Genomic DNA, 21,539 nt, shown 5'->3' on the forward strand with positions numbered 1-21,539 from the left:
TCAGATTCCATTGTTTTTTTTCCAAATGTGGATAGCATTTTCTCTCAGAGGTCTTTTAGATAATTTGTGTTTTTGAAGTTAAAATGTATCCTATTTTTCTGTTGGATTTTGACACCACTGTCTAAAAGATTATGCTATCCATGTCACTGACTTGTATAACTGCCTTATGGACACATTCCAGTCTGAGATGCTTATTTTTTGTTATGTTTGGGAGATTTTTTTCAGTAGCAAGTTAATAATAATACATTTGCAGAAAGATCATATAATTCCAAAGTTTAAGAAGAGCTTTAAAGGTTCAAACCCTTCATTTTACAAATAAGGAAACTGAGGCCCAGAAAGAGTAAGTGTTTTGCCCAGATCCACACAAAACTTGTGAATGTTCTAGGCAGGACTAAAACCCAGGTTCCCTAATTCTAAGCCTAGTGAACTTTCCACTATATTAATGAGCAAGGCTATCTGACCACTCACACAAGTCAACATTCTACTGAATAGGGACTGAACCTGTTATTTTATTATTAGAGGAAAATCTCAGGTGAAGAAACTCCCTCTTGTAATACAGTTAGCACCTTGCCTAGAGTACTAAGAGATTGTGACTCACCCAGGGTCACCTAGACAGACTATAAGAGGTCCAAATCTTTATGGCTCTGAAACTAATGTTTTAAAATTTGTTTTAATACCCTATACCTCAGTGTCTCCTATCTGTGCTTCACAGAAAATAAAAAGGGGAGAGACAAAAAAAGTAAGGGTGATTAGACTTGGAATAATTTGTGGACATAAGAAGCAAGTATGTAGGATGAATGTGGAGGGGAGAGAGACCAAAATAAACATAAAGAAGTAGAAAAATGAGCCACGCTTAACCTTAGGGTGGAAGTTGCTCTGGGTTCTCCAAGGTTGTGCTAGTTTTGTCCCACAAAACTGGAAAAACTTCAACTATGGGATCAGTGGAAGAACAGGAAACTGCTTTTTTAAGGATCACTCTAGCAGAAAAGAAGAGATTCATTACTGGAAGGCCATCTACCAGCAGAATTTCTTAGTCTATTGAAGTGAGGAAAGATTGATTAGGCTCTATTTTTTGCTTAAATGATCTTTTGAAGTACAGACAGTTCTTGTTTTATGTAAATTTTACCTTATGCAGACCTCGATGTAATGTCATTTCTACCTAATGTGAATTTGCCTGCATACTTGGGGGGGAAGAAAAGGATAGAGGGAGGAATAGGGTGACCTATGGAGGAAGGGAGGCTGACACACATTTCAAGGACATGTGGGGACCAGAAACAGAGAAGTGAAAGCAGTCTGGGACCAGTCACATAGGGACATGACCTGAATGAAAAGGAAGTACTGGACAGGTCTGCAGGTAGGTGGAATGGGACAGAGACCCTTTGCACCAAGAGTTTAAAGCCAAGTTCCCAGTGGGAGTGCTGGGGGGTGAAAGTCTCTCCAATTGTCAATTCTTTTGCTTTACTTGGAGGGTTTTTGAATTTTTTCTGTTGTTGGTGGGATGGGAGTTCTTGGAGCAACAAACAGAAGAATGAGGAGAGAGAGAGAGAGAGAGAGAGAGAGAGAGAGAGAGAGAGAGAGAGAGAGAGAGAGAGAGAATAGTTCTATATGGGTGTGGTTTTGGGGGGGGTTCTTTGGAATTCAAGTTTCTTCAGAATTCTTTACATAAAGTAAAATTTGCCTAATGTGAACTTACATAAAGCAGGAATTGTATTACAATATCAGTCTGGAAGGAAAGAAATAGGGGACAAAGACAATGATGTAGGAAGAGATGAGAAAACAGAAAGGAGATTATAAAAGGGGGTTTTACATATTTCAAACAAAATGAGCATATTTTGGACAAAGGGCTAGAAATAAATTTCAACACATAAACTTGGTTATAAATCAGAGTAATTAGGGAGAGTTTGCATTTTCTTAGAAAGCAAATACCATACCATAACAAAACTACCCCAATAAAACTTTAGAATTGGGTTCTATAACATTCCTCAACTAGGGGACCTTGTAGAACCCCTGAGAAAAATGTTAGTAATGCACCCCTACCAAGATTCAGTATGGTCTCATGAATTAATTATTCAAATATCTAAATGTCAGGGTCAAATAGGTGGCATAGTGGATAGAATGCCAAGCCTGGAGGTAGGAAAACTCATCTTTCTGAGTTCAAATCCAGGTTCAAACACTTATTAATTGTGTGATCCTGGGCAAGTCACTTAACCCTTCTTACCTAAGTTTCCACATCTGTAAAATGAGCTGGTGAAGGAAATGGCAAACTGTTTCAATATCTTTGCCAAGAACATCCCAAATGGGGTCACAGCAGGACATAATTTTAAGTGCCTATTGCATTCTAGGGACTGATCTAGGCTAAAAATGCACCCAACCCAGTCTTTGCTCTCTGGAAAGACCATAATTATTTTTATAAAGATTAACATTCTCATAAGTAATTCATAATTCCATCATGAAAACTTGAAAACTCAAAGTAGTTTAAGACAGAGAAAAAAATTCTCTTTGTTCTGGTGTCACTAACACTTTCTGAGTCTAAGTATAAACTGTTCAAATAGACTTAAAAAGGAAGATTAAATCTATGATAAGACAATGTAGTCAGTAGAGTAGAATTCTATTTTAGAAGAAAGTAGGTCACTATTGTTTATGCTTCAGATTTTGATGTGTAAATATAGGAGCCAATTTTAACAATTTAACAATATAGGAGTAACAATTTTAACATTACAGGTTGAGTGGCTATTTTATTTTCATTTTGCTTAAAATTAAGCTTCTAGTGTTCTTTTAAAAATGATCTTTTGAATTTGAAGTATTTGCTGCTCTTTGAATTATATCTCTAAGAGGAAATAGTATTTTATCTGAGTGTTTTTTCTTCATTCTTAGCTTATTTCCTTTGAAATTATTTAACTAACCTTTCAGTACTGTTGGTTCCATTTCAGGATGGACAGCCTTCATTTACACGGTGTTTGGCAATGTGTATATTGGTGAGTATGTTTTTCTTCAGTTCTCAATTTTATCTAAACTACTATATTCAAAAGGTGGATTCAATTTCCTAAAATTACTTGTTTGGAAAATAAGCTGAAACCCATGAGTTTAGAGTTTGGAAATGGTCTTATGGAACAACTCTGTTATTTGGTATCAGCAACAAAATTCATTTATTTCAGCAATCTGAAAAACAGACAAGTTTAGTAATTTTATTATCATATGCAATATATTAAAGTGTGGGATAACTCTATATGAGAGATGTGATATGCTATTTGTTTTTTCAAAGTATTTTTGATCCCCAGAACAAACAATGCTCAGAGAGGGGGGAAAAATTTTATGGAGTTCTTTCCACTGACTCATCGCTTCAACAGAAACTACTAATCAACTTAAATGAAAGGAAATAAGAAAAAAACACATGTATTTTAGTGATAAGGATACAAACTCTCACAGAGAATGTGAAAAAAACCAAGAACATAGACAATTTAGGATTAATGAGGTGATGGGAGATGGAGAGTAAAATCAATGACAAATCTAATCTTATTTGACTCAATTGTTTCAGTCAATATTTCTGCCAAACTTTAAAAAAACAGAGCAGCTAATAATAATTTTTAAAAGTGATGTTGAATCAATAAAAGTGGCATATGCTTTGAGTTATTTTCCAGGGATGTAGGATTTTTCTGAGTCATCCTGATTCTTTAGCATTCCATTACCTATGATAGAGGGTACTGATGTGTAAAAAGCTCTGACAGTGTTATGGTCATTGTCTCTACCCAGCCTATTTCCTTACCCCAGGTTTCAATGTCTATTCTAATATGTACAGTCTTGTAGTTCATCACACTTTCTTCTCTGCAAAGTAAGCTTGCCCGTAAGGAGATCAAACTTACAACTTCAGCCTCATAGAGGCTGTCTCAGTCAGTGAAATTACTAGACCTGTCAGGTCAGTGAAGAAAGCTAGAATTCTAGTTCTTTTCTCTCTGCCTGCTCATGCTCTCTTGGAGAGCCTATCTAGCAGCAAAATGTCAAACAGTCAGCTGGAGAGGCAATGAGAAGCACAAGGAGAAGAATCCTGTAGTCTGAAAAAGAGGTAGAGGAAAAAAATAGGTTATTGAAATTATCTTTCTTTTCTAAACTTTCTAATATATCTGCTGATCAGAATGTTGCATAGGAATCACGATAATCAGCTAATCATAATGAATAATAAATACTTATTAAGTAATAATAATAAAAACTTATTAAATACTAACATCAACAATGTGTCAGGCACTATGCTGAGCACCGGTGTTACAAAAAAAAAAGACAAAATACGGTCCCTGCCCCCATTGATCTCACAGTCTAATGGGGGAGACAAAATGCAAATAACAAGATATATGCAATAAGAGATAATAAATATAACACAAAAGAATAAAAGAATGAATAAGTGAAGTATGAAAAAAATACTAAGATAATGTAGGGCAGGAAGAGGTAGGGAAGATCAGCGAAAGCTTCATAAAGATGATGGTATCATGAGGCAGTATGTTATAGTGAATATTGGTTTTAGAAACAAGAAAACTTGAATTAAATTCCATCTCTGATACTTGCTGCCTAACTGTGAGTAATTCAGATGGATTTCCATTTTCTAAGAGCATAGAAGCATAAATTAAGAGTTTAAATAAACTTGAGATCATCTAGTCTTATCTACTAAGTTAAAGATGGTTGTCAAAATCTGCTTTGGTGTTTAAATTATTATACTAAATGAATCATGAATCTCTAATGTATTTACCTGCATCCCAGGCTTTTGAGAGGAATAAAATTCAAAAAAATTAAATTGTTAATAAAACAAATGAAATTTAAATTTGAGTTTAAATTTGAGATAAGTCGAATTTAAAAAAAAGTCTCCTTATCTTGTCCAGTCTGGATGTGCTGGTCTAGTCTCATTGACTTGATCCTATTCTGATCTCTGTGTTTTATTTCCTATGTGGACTGGTTCCTACCTTCACAGGTAGGAAATGCCAGAGTGAGAGAAAGAAGGTTAACAGAAAAAGGGTATGCCATACGAAAAGGCAGGAAAGACAGGAAAGACGGGAAAGCATAGTTTGCATTCAAGAAGAAAGAATAGTTCAGTTTGTTTGAAGTAATAAAAGGTTCATAAAGGAAAATAGAGATGAAAAGGGAATTTGGAGTCAGATTATGGAGGAGTCTTAAGCTATTCTAGAGAATTCTCTGTGGTGTGAAGTGCCTCGATACCAGAACAGAAACTGCTGTGAAGATGGGCTGCAGATTCAGAAACCTGCTCCGAGTGAGACATCACTTCCTAAACATAACCTGTCTCTTACAGTGGAGAGTCTTCCCTAACTATTTCATGAACAGGCACCCTGAATATGTTCCATAAGAAGCAGGATTCTGTTCTATGTGTTACCCCCCCCCAATTTATAGTCTTTTATCTCATCTATACCTGGGGAACTTAGGAGTTTGAAAAGTCAGAGAAAGTAGCTAATTGACTTTTTAAAAGACAAACAACACAGAGGGAAAGTAAAATAGTCTTGGTTCCCTAATGGTTAACTCTGTGACTTGGTAGAAATCACATTGCTTGAAAAAAAAGATTTCAACCACAGAAGAATCCAGATTCCTCCAGTTTTTAATGGAATCAAGTTTATTGTTTAGTTGATAGTAAACATTAAAAAATTTATAAATAGATATTTGAAAGACTTAAAAGTCTCAACTGGTTTTCAATGGTTGTTTAACAAAAAAAAAAATTAGTTGAGTGAGCCAAGGGGTACCAAAAATATATTTAAAATTTAAATTTAAAATAGTATATTTTATACTAGGTAAATATTTAAATTTAAAATATATATATTAAGCATCTATGTATTCAGTGATATTTTTATAAAATAAAGCAAAAAAGGCTTCTAATTTCTAGAAGCTTACAATTCAATTTCAGAGACAAATATACACAAAGGAAATTCATAGCATCTGACCATATGTATTAAAGTGTAATAATGAGTGTGAAGAAGAAGGAAGGCCATGAGGAAAAGCATATGAATTGAATTTGAGGGATTCTGGGCTAAATCATCAGCCTCACTTCCTCTTCCAGAGCCATCTGGGTCCAGTGGCCAGATATGGATCAGGATGATTGGAGATAATCCTGGATATGAGGCAATCAGGGTTAAGTGACTTACCCAGGGTCACACAGCTAGTTAAGTATCTGAGGGCAGCTTTGAACTCAGATCCTTCTGACTTTAGGGCTGGTGCTCTATCTTCTGCACTATCCAGATACCCTGGTTTGTTGTTTGTTATTGCTTGTCCTTGGTCTTTAAGAAGAACAAGAAGAAAACAAGAAGAAAAATGAAGGGGAAGAAGAAGAGAAAGAAGAAGAAGAAGAAGAAGAAGAAGAAGAAGAAAATTAAATATTAGGAAAGAGATGGACAATAGTGAGTTATACCCTACAAGCACAATATTCAATTAGAAACAGGATTAAGGTTGCTTTGCCCTTTTGCAAGTGCTTAGACAGCCAGATCCAAAAATATTTGCAATTAAATTGTTTTCAGTTGGATTTTTTTCTCAACTGTACAGTAAGATTTAGCATTCTTGGCAAAGGTTAGCAATGGAAACTATTTGGTATCTGATCTGGCTCTATTTGTAATTGAAAGTTGTCAGAAAAAATAAAATATTCTTTTTTCTGACTTAATTTAGACTTAGGAGATTAGTAGATTGAGGAAAATTAAGTAACATGTCAACAAAGATTTTTATCAGCCTTGCTGCTGGAGTATGACTTTGCCTTAAATATTTCATTTTACAATATGGAAAGTAAAAGAATCCTTAAAAGTAATGTAGAAGGGGCGGCTAGGTGGCACAGTGGATAAAGCACCAGCCCTGGAGTCAGGAGTACCTGAGTTCAAATCTGGCTTCAGACACTTAATAATTATCTAGCTGTGTGGCCTTGGGCAAGCCACTTAACCCCATTTGTCTTGCAAAAACCTAAAAAAAAAAGTAAGGTAGAAGCTGGAATGACATGGATTATCATAGTTTTTTATGTAAAGATCTATATTAGTGTGTCATTTTACTTGACCTTTCTAGTAACAGTTCCAATGGATGAAGCAAAAGGGGGGAATGGAACAAACTGCTCCATATAAACACTAAGTTATGGTTATCTGCCTCAAAAAGCAATAAAAACAAGCCAGGTAACCTGATAGAAAGCATAGGTTTCACTTTTAGCCTACTTTTTTTAAGAACTGCCCTCTCAACAGTCACTTCTTCCTAAAAAATAATCAAAATTTCTTACCTACTGTTTTTGTGTAGATTAAGTTCTGTAGTCAATACTTGTGCCTGACTTGGAATCAGGAAGACCTGAATTCAAATTCTGTCTCAGATACTAATCTGCTGTGTGAACATTGACAAGTCCCTTAATTTCTTTTACCTTCAGTTTCCTCATTTTTAAAGGAGAGATAAAAATAGTATCTACCTCTAATGAGGTAAAAATTGTAAAACAGTCCCAGTGCCTGGCTCACTGTAAATACTACATAATTGTTAGCTAATATTGTTATTGTTATTATTATTACCTCACAAAGTTGATGTGAGGATTAAAGGTCCTTAAAAACCTAAAAGTGCTACATAAATGCCAGTTTATATTGTCACATATTATATATATATATATATATATATATATATATATATATCTTACTACCACTGTTATATAGAAAGAATCTATGTATCACATATAGAATTATTATAAATATACTTGTTATATATAAATATACATGGAAATATAGGGTAGATATATCTACTAGAAACACACACTATATATATGCATGGATAGGTATATGGATATATATATAGAGAGAGATGCATATATATAATATAGAAACAATTCAGGGATCACAAACCATTTCATAGTTTATCCATAATATTTTACATATAGTAGAAAATCATAATGTAGTCATAAAATTTAGAGTGGGAAGCGAATTTGTAGACCATTTAATCCAACATCTTAATTTCATGTGAATATTCTACCACAGCCAGGCAAGTGTCTTTACTTTCCTCTGATACTCCATACTTGGTCTTCTCTCTGTGCATTTATTCTTTTTTTTTCTTTTAACCCTTCCTAGAATTTTCTCTCTCTTTTTCTGTATCTCTATCCAGTTCATATACAACCTTTGAGATTCAACCTAATCAATTGCAGGCTAAATGGCAACCAGAAAGGTCTAAAAGAAGCCCAGTTTTGCCACAAAGATTCTAGTAAGATTCTAAAAACTCACCAGAAGAAATAATAATGACAGAGAAAACCAAAGGAAAATAATAAGAAACTTTTTTTCTAGTCCTTGACCACACAGGAAGACCACCTGAAGCCTTTGGGTATTGTAAGTAGACAGAAGATAATAAATAAAGGAGCCACTGCTACAAGCTAGCAGGATTTTGGTCTGTCAGGGAAAAAAACAATCCAGCTGTCATAACTTGAAGCACTGGGAAATGGGGCTTTTTGGTGTACGCTTTTTTGGATTCTTGAAGCCTGTACCTCAACAACCAGCACAGGAGACAAAATAGCACACTGTCCAGACCAAACTAGAACAGCAGCATCCACCACAGCACCAAGTTAGCTGGTATAGCTAAGACCCATCAAGAGATCCAAAACTAGCACTCAAAGCTACAGCAAAGAGATATAGCATATTTCCTAGGAAACTCATTACTGAGCAACATTAGAGGGCCAGATCATTCCCCAAGCAGCACCAACCCCAGGGAACCTTACAAGAGACCTGAAACCAATCCCCTTGTCAACGCCAGTATGAAAGAGAGGGTTGGCTTAGCAGTCAGACAACTCCAAGGCCAGTGACATCATAGGAAACCTGTCAGAAGTACAATTTATCATTTTTGTGTTAGAATCTGTGAGGAAATGAAGACAACATTGAGTTGAGGTTTGTACAAAGAAGAGACAAAGAAGGGCTGAGGATAAATTCATATTGAGCCACCAAGAAAAAGTTCCAGATAACAGGCATTCAAGCAGACAATGGGATCTAATCCCAGTGACCAATCTAGAAGTATCTGCAGTAGCCAGACTGTAGGGGAAAAGGACCAAGCAATGCTTGCTCAAGGTATCCAAGAATATGAATGGGAAGATCATCTGGACAAAATCCAAAGTCTCAATTGAAAAACTAAACAAGGAAAATAAGTAAACAGAATAACATAATAAATACAGTAAAGAATTAATAAAGACCAAGAAAAGCTTATGAGATAAACCTAGAAGAAAGAAGTCATTCTACAATTAAGCACAGAAAAAATAATGCTTCCTTAAAGGATCCCAATATAGTTGCTAGAAGACACAGAGCAAGGAGAGAAAGAGAAAGTTAAGTTACAAGTGAAATTAGAGCTTTTGAAGGGAAAGAAATGGAAGAATAAATAGCTTAGAATAGAAGGTAGAGATCATTACCTAAAATAGTAAACTCCCTGAAAAACAGAATGGAACAAATTGTACTCAGTGATTCTATGAGGGCAAAAAAACCCCATTAGAACTATTTTTTTTAAAAAATTGGAAAAATGGAAGAAAATTTAAGGTCTTTTTCTATGTAAAATAATAGATTTTTTAAAAAAATAGATTTGGGGAGGGATAATTTAAAAATCAAACCATGACTAAATAGAAAAAAATCTGAGTATTATATGTCAAGAAATCTTAAAAGAAACCTTCCCAGGTCAATTAGAATAAAAGGAATAAGTAAAAACATGAACAATACAGTGTTCATTAGTCAAAAGAAACCTCAAATTAAAAACATCTAGAATTGTCACAGCAAAATCTCAAGTTTCCAAGTAATAAGGAAAATACTCCAGGTAATTGGGGGGGGGGGGGGATGTCATGTACAGGGAACCACTGTAAGAATTATTCAACATTATGATGCAATTCCTTTAAATAAGAGAAAGTTTGGTATATTACATTCCAAAAGAAAAAAAACAATGTTACCCTGAAAAACTGGGCATGTCTTTTGACAAAATATAATATTGATAACATGATTTTAAAGATACCAAATGTATAGGAACAGGTGAACCTTTCCATTAAGGAATTACATAATTCTGACTATTATGTTAATACCTTTTTATTAACATAATAGTTAGAATTGGTATAATCTAAAGTGGAGAAACACTGGAGGCTTCTTCAATTAGATCAAAGTAATTCGAATATGTACACTATTATTTGCTGCTATAGCAATTAAAAAAACCAGAATTTAAGGAAATAAGTTTAGAGAAAGAAGAAACAAATGGATACCAGGTAACCTGATAGAAGTAGTATTTGCTAGGTCAAACAAGGCTCTAAGACCCATGAGAGAAGGGACTTGACTAATACTTCTTTTGTATTTTCTACAGTAATGGACAAAGAAAGATGCTTAATAAATACTTGTTGAATTTCATTGCCTATGGCTATCACAACATATTTGCATTTAAGTGTGGTTGACTCTCAGATGTTGCATTTCACATGGAGTAAACTGAACTCATAGAGGCTTTTTGAACAAAAGTTATTACCAATATATGGGAATTACCAAGTCATGGGGGGGATGCAAACAAATATAAAATATGACCTTACAATTTGTTCTTTATTGCTTTGGCTATCAGCTAGGCAAATTAAAAAGTCATGCAAAGATATGTAAGTAAATAAAGTGGAAAACAGCTTCTATTTTGAAAATGATTTTAAAATAAAAAGATTAAATATTTCAAAAGATTACCCAAACTACTTTATATAATAAGTGCCATCCAATTTGAATTACAAAATTTTATTTTGCTAAAATTAGAAAAAATTACAAAATTCATCTGGGAAAAATAAAATCAAGAATATTAAAGGAAATAATAAAAAAAAGTATAAAGGAAGTCAGTTTTAGAAGTACCAGGTTTTAAACTTAAAGACAGTAAATATCAAAAACTATCTGATACTGGCTAAAAAACAAAAAAAGTAGATTAATGAAATAGAATAGACATTCAATTTATAGCAGCAAATAAAACCAATAATCTTGTATTTGACAAGTGTAAAGACAAGATTTGGGATAAGAATTCATTATTCGGTATAAAAAAGTGTTGGAAAAATGAGAAAACAGTATAGTAAAAACTGAGCATGGACTAGAATCTCACACCATTTACCACAATAAGGTCACAATGGATATATAACTTAGATACAAAGAGATTTTACAAGAAAATTAAAAATGCATGGTACAATCTATGAATAAACAAGAGATGTAGAGCAAATGGACAATTTAAATTACATCAAGTTAAAATGATTTTTGTTTAAATAGAATATAGCCGAGACTATAAGGAAAGCAGAAGATTGGGAAAAATTTTATAGACAGTTTATTAGATAAAGGTCATGTAATCAAAAATATATAAAGAACTTTGTTAAATGCATAAGAATATGAATCATTTCCCAACTGATAGTCAAAGGATATGAACAACCAGTTTTTCAGTGAAGAAATCAAAATCATTTTATACTTATGTTGAAAAATTCTCTGTCATCATTGACTAGAGAAATATAGATTAAAACAATCTTGAGATATTATTTTATATCTAACAGATTGGCTAAAATGATAGAAGGGGAAAGTGACAAACTAGTAAGGATAAGGAAAAATTGGGACTAATTCATTGTTGATAGAATTGTGAAATGATCTGACCATTTTGGAAAACTATCTGGAATTATGGCCAAAGAATTATTAAACTATTTATACCCTTTGGCCTAGCAAATACTACTATTTGATCTTTTCCCAAAGATGATTAGGGGTAAAGAAAAGAAGCTACATGTGCTGGAATGCTTATAGCAGCTCTTTTGTGATGACAAAGAACAGGAAATTGCAGGGACACTGATCAATTGGGGAATGACTGAACAAGTTGTAGTATATGATTGTAATGGAATACAACTGTGCTAAAAGAAATGATAAATTCATGGAAAAATATGGAAAGACTTACAAGAAATAATGAAGAATGAAATTCAGTAATAGTAAAATTGTTTTAAAAACAACTTTGAACAATTAAAGTATTTTGTCTATTATAAATGCCAAAATTAATCATAAAGGACATATGCAGAAAGATGCTAGTTGGATCGAGAAAACTGATAAATAGAAGTATGTATAAAATAATTTTACATATATATATATGAATATGTATATATATACATACATACATTATACACACATATATATGCCTCTTTTTTTAGTGGTAGCTATATTTGGGATGGGGGAAGTAGAAATAAATTTACATGATAATTTTGTTGCTTATTTGAAAGGAATAGGAAGTTGTGTATAGTGGATTTGTAGTTTCTTGTCCAATTATTTTTATTGCATTATTATGAAAATGCTTATTCTGTTCCATAAATTAAAAAGAAAGCATAGATGAATACATGTAATACTTAATGTGTATAATTAAGATAATATACAGCTACACAATTAATATAATACATAATGATCATTAAACTTAATGTCTACTCCCTTTAATAGGCCCTGATGGTGAACAACAAAAAGTTGAACCTCATCACACTGCAGTGTTGGGGGTTGGTGACAATGTTCAGGTAGAAAACAAGGTAACTCCATAAAAATAATCATTTTTATTTTTTGAAATATTCCTTTCAGCTACTTCCTTAGAAATTGGCCAGTGTAGGGGCAGCTAGGTGGTAGGTACAGTGGATAGAGCACTAGCCCTGGAGTCAAGAGGACTTGAGTCCTACCTCAGACACTTAATTATCTAGCTATGTGACCTCAGACAAGTCACTTCACCCCACTGCCTTGCAAAAAACAAGAGAGAGAGAGAGAGAGAGAGAGAGAGAGAGAGAGAGAGAGAGAGAGAAAGAGAGAGAGAGAGAAAGAGAGAAGGAAGGAAGGAAAGAAGGAAGGAAGGAAGGAAGGAAGGAAGGAAGGAAGGAAGGAAGGAAGGAAGGAAGGAAGGAAGGAAGGAAGGAAGGAAGGAATTAATTGGCCAGGATTATTAACTGAATTTTCTTTATAACTGAGTTTTGTCTTTTTCCTGGAGAAACAAAAAAGAAGCCATTATAAATAGATTTATCAATTCCCATTCATTTTTTAAATTTTCAGTAGTTCACTTCTGTGTCTTTTCAGTTAAAACTTTAGTTCTCTACATCTTTTTTTCTTAAATAGGTCAATTACTCTTATTTTCTCAAGAAACTTGAAATCACAGCAGTACTCTCGTCCCATTTTCCATAATGTAAAATTATTTTAAATGGAGCAAAGCCTTTATTTTATTTTTTTTCTGCTGAAAGCATTAAAAGCTAAATGCCAAAAAACTTTTAGAAGTAGGCAAATTCATATTGCTGATTTGTTATTATTTATTACCTCTGATTCTCATGGATAGTCAATTGAAGGTACTGTGAATTCAAAATTCAAAATAGCTATATAATATTAATAACTTGACTCTATGTTTTGCTTAATGATACTAGGAAAATACATCTTCTTGAAGCTATCACTTCTTGGAATAAATTGGTGGAATTCTCTTCTTGTAGTTCTTTTCTTAGGACATTGGGTGGCAAAGGGGATCAAGTGTTGGCATAGAGTCAGGAAGATTCAACTCCCTGAGTTCAAAACTGGCCTCAGAAATGTTTTAGTTATGCTGTGTGACCATGGACAAGTCACTTAACCCTGTTTGTCTCCCTTTCCTACAAAGAATCAGATCCAACAAATTACTGAACAACAGGGAAAGTTTCTTTCCCATGTTTGTTTTAAATACATTCTTCTTTTGTTCTTTCAAATCACTGCCATTTTTGCCTATTAAGTAATGATAGTTGTAAGATAGTTATCCACTCAAATAAAATGGCTCACAAAACTAAAATTTCAAATTTAATATTTAATTCAGATTCATTAATTTAAAATTATACATTGAGGCAAGACTCAATATTTTACCAGCAAAAATATCATGATTGGCTTAAGTTTCAGATGATAGTATTTTTAATAATGTAATATTTTTTAATTAAAAAAGAATGCTAAAAATTGTCTAGTCATGTAATTGGGGAAAAAAATAAAATAGGAAAGGATGAAAAGCCTTATAAGAGCTTTTAATAACTTAAATAAAAAAGTAGACAATAGGAAAAAAGTAGGCCTGGATTAAATCAGTGGCTGAGAACCTTAGAATCTAAACTTCAAGCTAAGCAGTGGGCTTTTTTATGATCATTTATCTTAGCTCTGATAATGCCTTAATGTAGGCTCTAATTTCAACCATATAGAATATTTTCAGAAGTTGGTAATAAATGAAAAAGCCTCAGAACAGCAAGGAAAATCATTTCCCTAAAACCCATACACGTTACACTGTGAGGGAGGCAGGAACAATATTGTTCTGAAATTTTATTTAAATTTAAGATTAGTCATTGATTAGTTGTTTTTTCTGGAAAATTTCCATTTGTTTCAAGTCTTCCTGACTTCAATTCAGCCTTCTATGTATCTATGTTCAAGACAAGAGAGTAGAAAATATTACAAAGTACGGGTTTTATACTGCCTAGCAAAATTAATTTAAATATTGATAATCTCGATAAGTAATTTCTTTCCAGTGACTAAGTGGATATTCTACCACAGCAATTGTATAGCATACATACACAAACACATACATATATAGATATATATGTAGACATATAATTTACACATAATATTTTTGTGTTGCATAATTATAGAAATATAAACCTTGAAATTCTCACTATAAATGAAACTAAAAGTAAAAAAGAAGTTGCACCTAAATGGAAGAGTGGCTCTTGAGAAGTTGTTTTTTTTTCAAGAGACAAATACTATAATGAAGTTGGAAGATATAGATTTGTAATGCGTCCAAGACAGCAAGAAACATTTCACAGAACTCTAGCTCATTTCATAATACTGTTCTCATGTTGACAGTAAAACCATAAAGATAATTTTATTTATTCATCACCATTGATTATTAAGGGTAAAATGCTATGAATAAATCAGTAATATGTCAAATTCAACCAAAGATCCTTTCACATCCTTTCACAAATATGGGTATGGTCAGAGGTCATATGTTGAAAATGAAATCATGGAATATGAAATGAGAGGTCAATATTTATAGAATATATAGAACTTTCATGCCTTTATTTTTAAATAGAGTTAGGGAGAATGAACATAACAGGCATCAAATAACAACTTAACAAATTAAACTGCCAGGAAATGACTGGTTACTACTGTGGGAGATTATTTCCGAACCAGCAATCTGTGAATTGTTAGGCCACCTACTGCTAGAACAAAGTTCAAAATCAATACCAAATTAAAAGAAAGAATCAGATGAGAAAATGTGACACTGTGGTTAAGATAACATCAAAATGACTTTCTTAATCAAGTTGTTAATGCTGAAAAAATGGGAAATAGATAAAAGAATGATCATTGACTCATCATTTCACCATTTTTTAAAAATTTTTTTGCAAAGGCAAAAGGGGTTAAGTGGCTTGCCCAAGGCCACACAGCTAGGTGTGTCTGATTGTCTGAGACTGGATTTGAACCTAGGTACTCCTGACAACAGGGCTGGTGCTTTATCCACTGTGCCACCTAGCCTCCCATTTCACCATTTCTTAAAGAAATTTGACTGATATAAATTAATCGCCACAGCAAAAAGTGCCTAGAATCTTCTTATTTTTTCAAGAATCACTCTCTTTTGCAAATGGAGATGTGTTGTTATTTCAGTTGTTTTCAATGGTGTACAACTCTTAGTAACTTCATTTGGCGTTTTCTTGGCAAAAGATGCTAGATTGGTTTTCTATGTCCTTCTCCAGCTCATTTTACATTTGAGGAAATTGAGACAAGGGGGTTAAGTGACTTGTCCAGGGTCATATAGCTAAGTAAGTATCTGAGATCAGATTTGAAACTTTAAAGATGAGTCTTTCTAACTCTAGGACTGATGTTTTATCCTCCTAACTGCCATAATAATAATTATGCAAATGAATGTACTTACAATAATTTAGCTCTTTAAGACATTCTGTTCTAAGATTATTATTCAGAATGGCTCTTTTCCCCTTACAAATTTATCAAAACCTGGACTAGTTTGGCTTGTTCTTTTTGGATAGTATGTCATCAGAAAAAGTTCTCTTGCAACTCAAGTTGATCACAGAAGATTCATTATTGTATTTCTGGAGACAGGGTGAATTCTTGAAGTCTAGGGTCTTGAATCTGGCTTAGATAACCCATAAAGCTCAGTGAAGACTTAAATTAATCATAGTTTCATTCCCCTAAAGTGATCAATTTCTTCTGCTTCTTTAGGATTTTAGGAGAAGCTATGTGGTAAAGTGCTAGTCCTGGAATCAGTTAGACCTGAGTTCAAATCCAGCCTCAGACAAAGATGAACTGTATGACTCTAGGCAAGTCATTTAACCTTGTTTTTCCCAATTTTCTCATCTGCAAAATGAGTTGAAGAAGGAAATAGCAAACCATATCAGAATCTTTATACACAAAATGTCAGATGGAGTTGTCAGTAGATGTACATGACTGAAAACACCTAAACAACAACAGCAACCATAGGGTTTAAAACAACCAGTTTAATTTCAGTATCCCAGTTATAAAGTTGTAGATGTACCAGACCCTATTTTTTCCCAATGGATGGTCTGGGAATTGACTTGGCTCTGGTCTTTTAAGAGTGGAGTAAATCCTGGAGCTGTCTAGACTTTCATTCCAAGCATAATATTGTCTGAGAATATCCTAACTTCCCATAACTAAGTATCCTTTTAACCATGCAAAATTTCCAGTGACCCATGATGATGACCATTCAGGGCATCATAGATTTAGGGCTATGGAAGGGTATTTAGAATTCATTGAGTCCACTTTTCTCATTTTGCAGAAGAGGAAACTGAGTTCAAGAAAGATTATGTGACTTGCTCGGGACCACACAGTAGATGTCTGAGAAAAGACAGTTTAAAGTTAAGAATGTGAATATGTGAAACTTAGTCAATTTGCCAAATTTTCAAGAAAATGGAAAACCAAACACAAATCTTCAGACAGTTCATTAATTTCTCACTTTAACCTTTTTTGATTAAATCCTTCTGTTTTGAAATGAAATTGGAAAAAAAGGTATATAAATTTAGAAAATGTCAAAAGTAGCTAAAGATTATATTTATAAACATTTTACCAATTACAACAAAATGTCTGAGTTAGAACAATGGTCTTCAAGTGCTTTGATTGTGAATCCCATTAGCATATAAAAGACAATACACTCAAAATATATATATATATATATGTAAAATTATTGATAAAAAAAAGTTACCTAAAAAAGAAGCTAAAGAAAGATAAGATAAAGATGAAATAACATTTGATCTTAGAGTCAGCCATTGGAGTTTATTGAATAAGGTAGTGCCATAGTTAGACCAACACTAAAAGAAATTCAATATGGTGGAAGATAGCTTGCATGGCAAAAATAAATGTTATTTATTTAATTGTTATTGATATTACTCACTAAAACTCTAAAATCACTTTTTTCAAATCAAATTATAGAAATCTGAGAGACCTCACCATATAAACATATAAATGAAGAATAAACAAAAAGATGTTTTTAAATTCATTCTGTTACCTGATCTACTCTGCAGTTTGTTTTCTTCATTAATTTGAACTATGGATTTGGGGGGTAGATCCACAGGTATATAACATTACATATGATTTCATTATTTCCCAGTATATTGATGAGTTTGCTGATCTTTCATTTCCTTTTATTTAAAAAAAGAAATATCCTTTATTACATATGATGACTCTCAGGGAAGATGGAGGGAGGGATACAGAGAGATTTAGGTGAAATTTGTCATTACAAAAGCTAACAATAACATTTTGACTTTTTAAAAAATACCTAATGTATAAGCTTATCTGTCTGGTTCTAGATAAGCAGTATAACTGCCATATTCCCAGTAAGAAAAATATTTTGACAATTTTCAGATAATTAAAATGATGATCTGATGAATAATGAGCAAGAAATGCCCTTACTAAAAAAATTCCATGCTTGTAAACCATACAATGTTTTTGGAAATATGTGTCAAATAGAGCTCATTTTGAATTATAGTATAAAAATATGAAGGCAATTTCTCTCAGCCCCTGCTGGGACAACCTATTTTTATTAAACTTTAATTAATTCCCTTCCCTTGGGACCATTGTAATAAGCAGTAAGCAATACCAAATCTACAAAAGTAATTAGCCTTTTCAAAAATGATGATGATGGTATAATATTATTTTCTGAATGTTTTATGCAGGGTTCCTGTCCAAGATTAATTTAGTTACCATTTTCTTTCTTTTTGTTTAATTTGGAAATGTTCAAACTTTGTTCTGGTTCATTCCTTGAAATTTGCATCCTACTATTTAATGTAAGGGGTTAACTTTTTCCACTACCAATGTTACATAGAAAATATTTCAGAATATTTCTGGCATTTAAATTCAATATTTGGAACATGGTTTTATCAAAGCATTACACATTTTACTCCTTCCCTAGTTGGTATCCAAAAAATTCCAAACATGAGTCTGATTATAATTTAATCCTTCTGTTTTTGAATTAGGATCCTGAAAGAAGCCACTTCTTCCTAATAGCTGGGGAACCCATTAAGGAACCAATTGTTCAACATGGTAAGCCAACAATGATGATGCTTTTCTTGATTTTTTTCCCTTTTGACAATAGTAAGTGTATGTTATTACTGCAGAGGATAACAGGATTATGTTCTATAACTTATCAGAGCTTTGAGGACCTTGTTCTACTTCTTAACATAGAAAAGAAAGATAATAGTGTTGGCTCCTACTGCTCATTCATTATTCACTCAGCAAGTATTTATTGATTATCTACTAACATTTAGGGCATTGTGCTATAATATAAAGAAGACATGTTTCCTATAAGGAGCTTACAAGCTAGGATGTATTTAAACAACATTTCCTTCTCTTTGTCATTTAATTTAATTTAAATTTTAAGTTAAATCAAATAATAAAACTTAAAATTTAAAAAGTGGTTTTACAATGTAAAGACTAAGAGACTGCCTTCTGTGGGGGTGGGGGGAGGTAGATTAGGGGGAAAATTGTAAAACTAAAAATAAATAAAATTTTTTTTTTAAAAAAAGTGGTTTTAGTAGTATCCTTGTAAAGTATTTCTTACATTTCCCAGTGAAAAAGACCTGTTGTGAATAATGTTTTCTAAAAAGTTTCCAAGTCAAAGAGTCATTTTCTCTTCCTCTGACTCTATAACTAACTTGAGAGAAAGCATTTAACTTTACTTTTTATTTTGTAATATTTTGTCCACTTGCCCTGGAGAGGCAAGGTTAATTCTGTTGACTAATTGACAAACACTGAATCACTTTCATCTTTCAGATAAAATTTTATTACAATTACTAAATTATGTCTATGTAAAATATTAAATGCAGTTTTTATCTTTTTCATTTTTCATTTTTTTTTTTGCTTGTATCATTTTTTTCCAGTCATCTGATATCAGTAGTACAATTGTCATGTGGAGTGGATTCAGAGGTTACAGAATTATCATTAGTAAAAGACAGGAAAATAAGGGGGCGGCTAAGTGGCACAGTGGATAGAGCACCGGCCTTGGAGTCAGGAGTATCTGAGTTCAAATCTGACCTCAGACATTTAATAATTACCTAGCCATGTGGCCTTGGGCAAGCCACTTAACCCCATTGCCTTGAAAAAAATCCAAAAAATAAAAAGACAGGAAAATATCAAAGAGAGAACTAAAAGGGAGTTGGGGAGAGGGCATTTTGGATTAAACTTCTCAAATAGGTCAATCACATCAATTCCAGTCATGAAAAAATGATTCTATTAAGTGATAAAACTATGTCACATTCTTTGGGTCATACATAGGAGTACAAAGGAAATAATTGCATTAAAATATAAATATATTTTAAAAAGTAAAGAAGTTCACAAACTTCAGATTAAAAATCTTTGCTGTAAAAGATAACTCTGGGTGTGTCAGAACACATAAAATTAGAGTATTGAGACAATCAAATAACTTAAATACTTTATTTGAAACTTCCAGATAAGTGAAGCAAAGAATTATTGTCTTTTAACAATTATTCAGAGAGCTTAACTCTACAGGGATGAAGAGTCACAAACTTTCAATTATTTGGGAGCTGCTTATTTTTTAATTGTTCCATGTCCTACTCTAGGTGACTTCATATGAGTTTTCTTGGCAAAGTTACTGGAGTGGTGTTTCTCCATCTCATTTTACAGATGAGGAAACTGAGGCAAACAAAATTAAGTGACTTGCCCAGGGTCATTTAGTAAGTTCCTGAGGTCAGATTTGAACTCAGAAAGATCAGTTGTCCTGACTCCAAGCCTTGAGTCATATATCATAGTAGCATTTCACTACAAATGAATTGGGGTGAGGAAGGGAAGGAGACAAATATCTCATTTTTTGAGAAGAGCTATGGAATACTTCTTTCTGCAGATTCATATAAGTTTGATTTCTGATATGAATTAGAAAAGCAGTGGAAACTTTTTTTTAAGAGTTAGCCCAGAAGTAGTTATTATTATTATTAGTTAAACATTTCTAGTTGGCACGAGTTAATTAGAACTTCTTGAAATATCTATGGAGGTATTGTTACTCTAAGAAAAATCTTTCATTGAAGAATTAATCATCACTTAACAGGTTCTAAAGCTATCACTTGAAAACCAAGTTAATATAACAAATTATCTGCCAATGTATAACTTGAGTCTCAAATATCTCAGACATTAATGTGACCATTTTGTAGATGAGGAACCTGAGACTGTCTGCTGGTTATTTTCATAATATTGACTAATTATCAAAAATGTTACTTTGCAAAACCAAAACTAAAAGACTTTAAAACAAGTAGATTGGATTATTAGATGTTCTAATGTTGACATTATCAATAATAAATGGATGGCATTCTGGACTTGGAGTTGGGAAAAATCTAAAACTTACTATACAACCACAGACAAGTCATTGAATATCTCTGAGCCTCTGTTTCCTTAGCTGTAAAAATGAAGACTATATCTGCAAAGCACTAAGCAAAGAGTAGATTTTTAATATATATTTATTCCTTTTCATTCTGCTTGTAGTAGGTTTCATGGGATTGCTATACAGCTCAAATAGAGCTGGGCATGGAATAATGAAGACCTGATTTCAAATCTAATTTTAGACAATATCATTATATCACCTTCCTCACAGGATTATTGTCAAGATTAAATGAGATATACACAAAATGACAAATATGTAAATATGTTAAATACAAATTTACATATACAACATTCACTAGACTTTTGCCTGCTGATTGGAGGGAGGGAAGGGAGAATGGAACAAAATTGTATAATTTATAAATAAGCAAATGGATGACTGCTGAAAACTTTCATAACATGTAATTGGAAAAATAAAATAAAATATCAATAAAAAGATTAAATGAGATAACATGTAAAATGATCTTCAAGATCATAGCCTTCTTAAACATCTTAAAAATCTATAAGCCTTAAACATATATAAATGTTATCATTATTATTATTATAGTCTAGTCTAGTCTATTATCCAATTATTAATTTATTATTGATGTATGTAAAGTCCATGCTATGTAAATGTATGTAAGTATCTATTATTATTATTATTATTATTATTACTGTTGTTGTTGATATGATGGTGCCCATCAAGGAGCTCATTAT

The 21,539-nt window shown here is 32.7% G+C and overlaps 1 protein-coding gene and 1 long non-coding RNA gene across 3 annotated transcripts in view; one reads left to right on the forward strand and one right to left on the reverse strand.

Annotated features, from left to right (window-relative positions):
* PIR (pirin) overlaps nucleotides 1-21,539 on the forward strand; it is a 112,078-nt gene that overhangs the window by 90,119 nt on the left and 420 nt on the right. Inside the window, exons 7-9 of one of the 2 annotated variants that reach the window (XM_074192403.1) lie at nucleotides 2,931-2,975; nucleotides 12,408-12,490; nucleotides 18,434-18,500. In XM_074192403.1, the coding sequence (XP_074048504.1) occupies nucleotides 2,931-2,975; nucleotides 12,408-12,490; nucleotides 18,434-18,500 (195 nt within the window). The remainder of the gene's footprint in view (nucleotides 1-2,930; nucleotides 2,976-12,407; nucleotides 12,491-18,433; nucleotides 18,501-21,539) is intronic. The other variant, XM_074192404.1, reaches the window with a different exon arrangement.
* Nucleotides 6,133-7,349, reverse strand: LOC141491450 (uncharacterized). Its single transcript, XR_012469610.1, has 2 exons — nucleotides 7,235-7,349; nucleotides 6,133-6,263 (listed from the first exon to the last, which is right to left on the reverse strand). It is a non-coding gene; the product is annotated as an uncharacterized LOC141491450 (long non-coding RNA).

The sequence above is a fragment of the Macrotis lagotis genome, chromosome 6, assembly GCF_037893015.1.
Source record: "Macrotis lagotis isolate mMagLag1 chromosome 6, bilby.v1.9.chrom.fasta, whole genome shotgun sequence".
Lineage (NCBI taxonomy): Eukaryota > Metazoa > Chordata > Mammalia > Peramelemorphia > Peramelidae > Macrotis > Macrotis lagotis.